Source organism: Erpetoichthys calabaricus, chromosome 15, assembly GCF_900747795.2.
Source record: "Erpetoichthys calabaricus chromosome 15, fErpCal1.3, whole genome shotgun sequence".
In the NCBI taxonomy this organism is placed as follows: Eukaryota; Metazoa; Chordata; class Cladistia; order Polypteriformes; family Polypteridae; genus Erpetoichthys; species Erpetoichthys calabaricus.
The window spans coordinates 19,595,479-19,604,662 of NC_041408.2; the positions used below are offsets into that span (position 1 = coordinate 19,595,479).

Genomic DNA, 9,184 nt, shown 5'->3' on the forward strand with positions numbered 1-9,184 from the left:
TTCAATTGATGGTTTAATATAACAGTCTTTATGTTTGATCATCCCCTGTGGGAATTACGCAATAAAGCCTGCTATTCTAATATTTCAAACTCTTGAAAGAAGTTACAATGAGCTGCCTCTTGTTTGTTAGATAGATAGATAGATAGATAGATAGATAGATAGATAGATAGATAGATAGATAGATAGATAGATAGATAGATAGATAGATAGATAGATAGATAGATAGATAGATAGATAGATAGATAGATAGATAGATAGATAGATAGATAGATAGATAGATAGATAGATAGATACTTTATTAATCCCAAAGGGAAATTCACAAACTCCAGCAGCAGCATACTGATAAAGACAATATTAAATTAAAGAGTGATAACAATGCAGGTATACAGACAGACAATAACTTTGAATAATGTTAACATTTACCCCCCTGGGTGGAATTGAAGAGTCGTATAGTGTGGGGAAGGAAAGATCTCCTCAGTCTGTCAGTGGAGCAGGACGGTGACAGCAGTCTGTCTCTGAAGCTGCTCTTCTGTCTAGAGATGACACTGTTCAGTGGATGCAGTGGATTCTCCATGATTGACAGGAGCCTGCTGAGCGCCCGTCACTCTGCCACGGATGTCGAACTGTCCAGCTCCATGCTTACAACAGAGCCTGCCTTCCTCACCAGTTTGTCCAGGCGTGAGGCGTCTTTCCTCTTAATGCTGCCTCCCCAGCACACCACCGCATAGAAGAAGGCGCTCGCCACAACCATCTGATAGAACATCTGCAGCATCTTATTGCAGATGTTGAAGGACGCCAGCCTTCTAAGGAAGTATAGTCCGCTCTGTCCTTTCTTACAAAGAGCATCAGTATTGGCAGTCCAGTCCAATTTATCATCCAGCTGCACTCCCAGGTATTTATAGGTCTGCACCATCTGCACACAGTCACCTCTGATGATCACGGGGTCCAGGAGGGGTCTGGGCCTCCTAAAATCCACCACCAGCTCCTTGGTTTTGCTGGTGTTCAGGTATAGGTGGTTTGAGTCGCACCATTTAACAAAGTCCTTGATTAGGTCCCTATACTCCTCCTCCTGCCCACTCCTGATGCAGCCCACGATAGCAGTGTCGTCAGCGAACTTTTGCACGTGGCAAGACTCCGAGTTGTATTGTGTATCCACTATATGTACTGTATAGGTGTGTGTTGTAATGGACAACACACATGGGCTGGCATCCCTGCCAGGACTGGCTCCATTCCCTTAAGCAGCCATTAAATGTATGTATCAAGGCTGTATGCCCCCCCAACCCACGCTAGATAGGGATTGCTGGGAACTGTAATCCATTGGGGCAGCCCTGTTGGGGTCCAAGGAATGCTGCAGGGAATTACTGTCCCTACTTCATGGGACTTCCATAGGGTCCAGAAGTACTTCCAACAGGCAATGCCCTGGCAATGGAAGTAGTCCAGGGTCTTTACTAAAAGGAATAGCACTGTCTTAACCAGACAAGTCGGAGTTGGGAGAGGAGGCAGGCAACACTCATCTGGGAGAAGTAGCAGAGAGAAGAAAGGTTTATATTTCTGTACAATCTAATGAAAATTTGTATTTTAACCTAAACTGGATGCATTTGTGTCTGGGGTTTGGGGCTCTGTGGTGCCCCTTGTTGATCACAATGTGCAAATATATATATATATATATATACAGTATATATCTTTAACCACTGTGGACACCAGGGGGTGCTCCAGTGCCCCAAACACCAAACACAAACAGGCACAGACACAATGTAAAAGCAAAAAGAGTCTTTATTTGTGGGTAAACTCTTCTATGTAAGTGTTTTCCCCACCGCAGCCACAAATACAACAAGCACTGTATAGCACACAATAACTCTTTGACTTTGTCTTCCACCACCTCCTCCACACAAAAACTTTGTTCACCTTCCACCCGACTTGCACTTCTCCTTGTGAGGCAGGCACCTCCTTGTATCTAATGTGCAAGAATGCTTCCGGCGACATGACACGGCTGCCACAAAGCACTTCTGGGGGAGGTTGGAGCCTTATGCTCCCCCTGGCGGCCCCCAGGGGACCAAGCAAGGTTGTCCCCCAGGACTACAATACCCAAAATGCCTTGTGGGCACCCATGCAGGGATTCAAACCTGGGCTTGCTGCCATCTGACACACCTAGTGAGATAAAGCCCCATTCATGCTCTCTCCCCCAGTCCTTTAATCCCAAGGGAGTCCTGGCCAGGTAAGGACACACCATTCATGCTTATGTTCTTTTCATTGTTTACACAGATACATGTCATACCCTGGTTGTCTTTCCTGGTAATGTTTTCTTTTATTAATGGTAATTGTTTTTAATAACCTAATCCAAACCTTATCAACTTGTCCTTAACAGCAGTCCTTTTTGGAGATGTGTCGCTATAAATGAATTTGTAATAACAAGAAGTGGGTCTGTTTAATTCATTTTCAGGCACAAACTGGATCCAGTTAATGATATTCAGGAAGAGATCAATGGAATTGCCATGAATTCAGTCATCCGGTCTGAATTACTGTGACAACTGAGAAGAAGAAGAACATTGGTGAGAATGAAGGCTTCTTCACCTACAAGTTTACGGTGCTTATACCACAATGGCTGCCATCATGATGAATTTGGTACCTCCCATCATCTCCGTTGGCTCCCGGTTATGGTAACAATCATCCATCATAGTTACAAGATGAACTTTAAACAAAACGGCTACTGATTCGATCCCCAGTGCTTTAACAATATTAACTTCACTAGAGAAATTCAATTTATATATTTGTACATGCCACCTTGAACTCCTTTAATCTTTTTATAACTGATGTTCCATATGTTTGGAATCTTTCAAGTAGTTATTTTTTCACAATCGGGTTACATTAATTTGGGGCAGCAAATTGTGTCCTTAAGTGAAGTTTTTTTTAAATATGAGGTGAGACACAAAAATAACCGGATTGGTTAAAAATATACATATATTATATATATATATATATATATATATATATATATATATATATATATATATATATACACATATAGTATATATATATATATATATATATATATATATATATATATATATATATATATATATATATATATATATATATACACAGTATATATATAATATAAATGAATGAATTACAGCATTCTAAACATTGTCACCTTCTCTATACTTCCCCTCCTGATCTCTACACCGCTCCATACGATCTTCCATTGATTGAAACAGTGCTGGAAGTTTTCTTGCTTGAGGCTCTTCAACAGGCCTGTGTTCCCTTCAGGTCACTTTTGATTTTCAGGAACAAGTAAAAATCACAGGGAACTAAATCAGACGAATAGGGAGGATGATCAAGAACAGGAATGTTTTTGTTAGTCAAAAACTGCTTTATAGAAAAAGAAAATTTGTGAGAAATTTGATGTTGATTTGCTGTTCAATTTTTTTCACCCGACATTATAGTGGCAATTTGTGTAGCGATTGTTGTGCAGATACTGACTGGGCTATTCACAGGATATACCGAGCCGGTCTATGATTTGAGAGGGCATGTAGGAGGGGATATAGTTCTATGATTCACATCCAGCCGACCTCCAGATGGTTTTTCAGGAAAGGCCCAAGCGCAGTCCTGTTATTTTTGTGTCTCACCTCGTAAATTTCAAACAATAATGTGTGTATGGAGTCTAGAAATCACCCAAACAAACATGAAAACAAAAGCCTTAAAACCTATCAATATATATCTATATAAATAACCTGCTTACAGCGGGGAAAGTATTGAACACGCCAACGTTTTTCTCAGTAAATATTTCTAATGGAGCTATTGACATGAAATTTTCACCAGATGTCAGTAACAACCCAAGTAATCCACACATACAAAGAAATCAAAACAAGCAAGTCTATAAATTATATGTAATAAAGTGGAATGACACTGTGCAAAAAGTACTGAACATGCTTACTGAAAATTTATTTAATACTTAGTAGAAATCCTTTGTTAGTAATGATAGCTTCAAGAAGCCTCCTGTATGGAGAAACGAGTTGCATCAATTGCTCAGGTGTAATTTTGGCCCATTCTTCCACACGAAGTGTCTTCAAATCTTGAAGGTTTCTATGAACTCTCATCTTCAGTTCTTTCCATAGATTTTCAGTTGGATTCAAGTCGGGTGATTGACTGGGCTATTCTATCAGCTTTATTTTCTTTCTTTGAAAGCAATTGAGAGTTTCCTTGACTGTGTATTTGGGACCATCGTCTTGCTGAAATGTCTTATCAAGAATGTCACAGTAAGTTCCTTCATTCATCCTTCCTTCAATTATATGAAGTCTGAGAGTATCATATGCTGAAAAACAGCCCCACACCATGATGTTCCCACCTCCAAACTTCACTGCTGCTATGGTGTTTTTGGGGTGATGTGCAGTGCCATTTCTCCTCCAAACAGGATGTGTGCAATGACATCCAAAGAGTTCAATGTTGGTCTCCTCTGACCAGACTATATTCTCCCTGTATTTCATTGGCTTGTCTAAATGTTGTGCAGCAAACTTTAAACGAGCTTCAACATGCCTTTTCTTCAGCAGTGGAGTCTTGTGAGGTAAGCATGCGTAGAGGCCTTGGCGGTTGAGTGCATTACTTATTGTTTTCTTTGAAACAACTGGACCTGCGAATTCCAGGTCTTTCTGAAGCTCTCTGCGAGTGGTCCTTGGCTCTTGGACAACTCTTTTGAAAATTCTTTTGACTCTTCTGTCAGAAATCTTGCGAGGAGCACCCGATTGTGGCTGGTTTATGGTGAAATGATGTTCTTTCCACTTCCGGATTATGGCCCCAATTGTGCTCACTGGAACATTCAGAAGTTTAGAAACACGTCTGTAACCAATGCCATCAGTATGTTTTGCAACAATCAGATTACGAAGGGCCGGAAAAGGGTGGAGTGCCCTCTCAGGGTTGGGAGTGAGATCCTGCTCCAAGTGGAGGAGTTCAAGTATCTCGGGGTCTTGTTCACGAGTGAGGGAAGAATGGAGCGTGAGATCGACAGGCGGATCAGTGCGGCGTCCGCAGTGATGCGGGCTCTGCATCGGTCTGTCATGGTGAAAAAGGAGCTGAGCCGTAAGGCAAAGCTCTCAATTTACCAGTCGATCTATGTTCCTACCCTCACCTATGGTCATGAGATATGGGTAGTGACCGAAAGAACGAGATCGCGAATACAAGCGGCTGAAATGAGTTTCCTCCGCAGGGTGTCTGGGCTCTTCCTTAAAGATAGGGTGAGAAGCTCAGTCATCCGGGAGGGGCTCAGAGTAGAGCTGCTGCTCCTCCGCATCGACAGGAGTCAGATGAGGTGGCTCGGGCATCTGATCAGGATGCCTCCTGGACGCCTCCCTGGTGAGGTGTTCCGGGCAAGTCCAACCGGGAGGAGGCCCCAGGGAAGACCCAGGACACGCTGGAGGGACTATGTCTCCCAGCTGGCCTGGGAACGCCTTGGGATTCTCCCGGAAGAGCTAGAAGAAGTGGCCGGGGAGAGGGAAGTCTGGGCATCTCTGCTCAAGCTGCTGCCCCCGCGACCCGACCTCGGATAAGCAGAAGAGGATGGATGGATGGATGGTTACGAAGGTCTTGAGAAAGCTCTTTACCCATCATGAGATGCTTCTTGTGTGACACCTTAGTAGTGAGAAACCTCTTTATAGGCTATCAGTTAGGTATAAACCAGGTGATTTTAATTTGCACTGATAGGGGACAGGATTACTTTCTAAATACTGACATATCTGCTGGATTTGTGGCTTTCCATGTCTTTTTGCACCTCCTTTTCTTCATGTGTTCCATACTTTCCCGGTACAAATCCACTTTATTACACAATTTATGAACTTATTTGTTTTGATTTCTTTGTATGTGTAGATTACTTGGGTTGTTAACAACATCTGGTCAAATTTTCATGTCACTAGCCCCATTAGAAATATAATTTACTGAGAAAAAACATTGACGCGTTCAATACTTATTATCCCCTCCATATATCCTCGTTGGAGCAGTAAAGTTTTCTATTATGACAACACAAATAATTGAAATTCATAAATTGTCAGATTCTTTGCGCTATTTTTCCTAAAGTAAAATTCGCTCTGCTTACCTGGTGTGTTCACAGTGACTGTTGTGGCTGGAATTTTTATATAAAAAATTAAATAAAACAGCACAAAACCACAAATGTGTCTGAAGCTGTTTAGAAGAACATTGTCTTTCTATTAAAATGGTTTGAAAATGTGTGTAACCTTAAAGAAATCCCACATTTACAGTGCCTATCAAGCCTTCTGGCACTCGTGATAACTTTAAGTTTGAAGTCTTGCCTCAGGGTGCTTTTGGCTCTTCAGTTCTGTGTCGCTCTTTTTTTTTTATGCTTGTTAAAGCTTCTCATCTCTCTATTTAGGTTTGTAAAGCTGTGTATTATAATCCCTGAGAAAATGGTGAGATGGCACCAAACAGGACAGACAATAACAGTCAGACCGGGGACGATAAGAGAGCACAAGCCAACTTTCCAAAAATGTATACTGATGGCGTAGTGAATGAAACGATAAAGATCGTAGCACTAAAGTCGTGTTGGAAGTGCCTTCAACTTCCTCTAATGCCATGAGATATTCCACCAGGTAGAACAGAACAGAGATGAGGACAAGGACGACACAGTAACAATACCAGAGGAATGCTCAAAGTAATGACCACGGAGAAAAAAATTTGAAAGAGCTCAAGTAAAAAGGTCCTTACACGGTCTAAACTACAACAGATTTTGTTTCCATAGTGAATCTGACACATGGATGAAGCCCTTGTTATGCTGCACTTTTAAATGCAAAAATACATGAAGTCCTGCACATTCGGTCATGAGACTACCTACAGACATAAATATCACGGCCTCTGACATACAAATTAGCACAAAGAGCAGTGCCCATAAGGAAAAAAACAAACAAGAGTGTGCCATCACCATCCTAATCAAAAAACACAGCATATTGAGGGCCACGTCAATAGTCCAGAAATGCACAAAAACTTAAAAAATGGGAAACTGGGATTGCAACAATGCAGTGCAGCAATGAGTCTGAAAGGATCCTCATCTTCATAGTCAAACATTTCACTGCTATAAAATGACAACTTACTTAAACAAGTCCACATGCAAAAAAATTTCCCTTAGTGTCCGAATCACTTTCTAACAATCCTGTTTCAGTTTGTCCACTTAATTTTATGGAAGAAGATGATCCGCTGTGGCAACCCCTAACGGGAGCAGCTGAAAGAAGAAGAACAAGTGCCCGAATCACTTTCAAAATGCAGTAAAACCAGACCATATAAGGGTGTCAATCCACTCAAAATCCAGTATACAAACAACTGGACAGAGGGGACTCCCTACTCCACTCTTAGATTAATATACATTTTAACAACGAGCATGAGACTTTAAAAAGGGGACCACACTGAATGATAAGTTATGACCCATTTTGGAACAATGAAAATCTGGTCAGCCCACCCAATTTCCAAGCTCTTCCACACTATATATGTATGATAAATTACCTTCAAGTCTGAACAGCATTTTCTGTTTCACTGGCCCCCCCGAGTACATGAAACGACCTCCTGCTGGGGGTGAAAGACTTTCACAGCCTGAGACAGGCAAAGAGGCGAAGAGCACATGCCGACTTCTTTTAAAATGGCACAGTCTCTGGGCTTTTCATTTGTTCTCCTTTTTTGTGGATTGATACTTGAGAACATTCATACTCTAAAGATGGACGTATTTAGAAAGTTTTAAGGCTTTTCTTTTCAAAGTTGGACTGGTAACCTGTAGACCCTTTTTAAACCACAAGAACTGCTCCAGTATTTTATTAAAAATGCTTGACATTATAATAGTTTCCCACAGCAAATTAATGTACATCATCATTGTGAAAAAATAAAACTTTGTCTTGAAAAATACTGAATTTAACCTTTAAGCAATTAGTCACATCTGATCCCTTTTATGGCTGCACATAATGCATTACAGCCATGCCAGCTTAGCGGGGTTCAAATTTATATTAAAGTGAGTGATGAAGGATTTCCTAATAAAAATAATAATAATAATAATACTACATTTTATTTATATAGCACTTTAATCTAAATCAAATGTTATGTGAATGAACTTGCAGTTGTTTCTTTTATACTCCGTTTGTAATAAATCTTTATATTTTATCCCTATCTTTCCTTTGTTGTTCAATCAGCCCGTTGACTTGGGGAAGGCGAGTGCAGATGGTGTTACCTCGACGCCCAAGTGAGTGGCACAAGTGGTAATGGGCAGCAGTAAGTGGCCCTGGGTGAATGAGAGGGTGGGTGAGTACACTTGAGGATGGACCACTGCAACGTGCAGTGCCCACCCCTGCGCCCAGTACTGCCAGGATAGACTCCGGCTCTTGTGCCCATGAACTGGATAAGTAAGATAGAAAGTGAGTAGGTCAGATTGTGGCAAAGAGGCTGAGAATCAGTGAAAACAGATACAAGTTTATGTTTATGCATGTAAATCTTTTATAACATTAACTAGTCATTTAGCCCGTTACAATAACGGGTGCTAGAACAGTAGTGCATAAACATTAGTAGGAACAGTCTATATTAAATAGCAAGGGACTTTGACCTCATTCTTTTTGTTGGTCGTATTTTTCTTTGTCTTTCAGCCTCTCTTTTGTTGATGTTTACTTGCTGAGCTGACCGTTCTTCATGGGCTGCCGCCGTGTATTGTGTGTCTTTAATTTTCTGTGACAGTAATACTGTCTTGTACGACTCTGTTCAATAAGGGCGCACACAAAAAGGCGAGCTTCAAAAAGGTGACCTCAATTGAGCGCGGCGAATAAAGGCGTTCGTAGATAATTTAGTTCAAATGGCTCTGGAATATGTGAAGAGCAACAAAGGTGCAGATCTTTATTTACGCGCGCCTTTATTTGCTGCGCTCAATTGAGGTCACCCTTTTGAGGCTCGCCTTTTTGTGCGCGCCCTTATGGAAGGATACCGTCTTGTACGTCCGCTGGCTTGTACGTCCGTAATATACCTTTAATTTTCTCTGGCGGTTATACAGGCGTGCGCGTCGGTAATATGCCTTTAATCTCCTCTGACAGTAATACTGGCTTGTATGTGGCTGTAATATGCATCACTGTATTGTGTACCTTTAATTTCCTCTCACAGTAATACTGGTTTGTATTTCCGTAAAACGCCTCTAACTTTCTCTGACAGTAATATCGCGCAT

General features: G+C 41.3%; 1 protein-coding gene across 5 annotated transcripts in view; it reads left to right on the forward strand.

Moving 5' to 3' along the window:
- Positions 1-8,196, forward strand: part of LOC114665623 (solute carrier family 22 member 7-like) — a 59,051-nt gene extending 50,855 nt beyond the window's left edge. For 3 of the 5 annotated variants that reach the window (XM_028820232.2, XM_028820229.2, XM_028820233.2), the window contains one exon: positions 2,441-2,924. In XM_028820232.2, coding sequence (XP_028676065.2) covers positions 2,441-2,525 — 85 coding nt within the window. In that variant the 3' untranslated portion in view covers positions 2,526-2,924. Of the gene's footprint in view, positions 1-2,440; positions 2,925-6,376; positions 8,129-8,171 lie in introns of those variants that run through there. The other 2 variants (XM_028820231.2, XM_028820230.2) reach the window with 2 other exon arrangements.
- Positions 8,197-9,184: the final 988 nt, after the last annotated feature.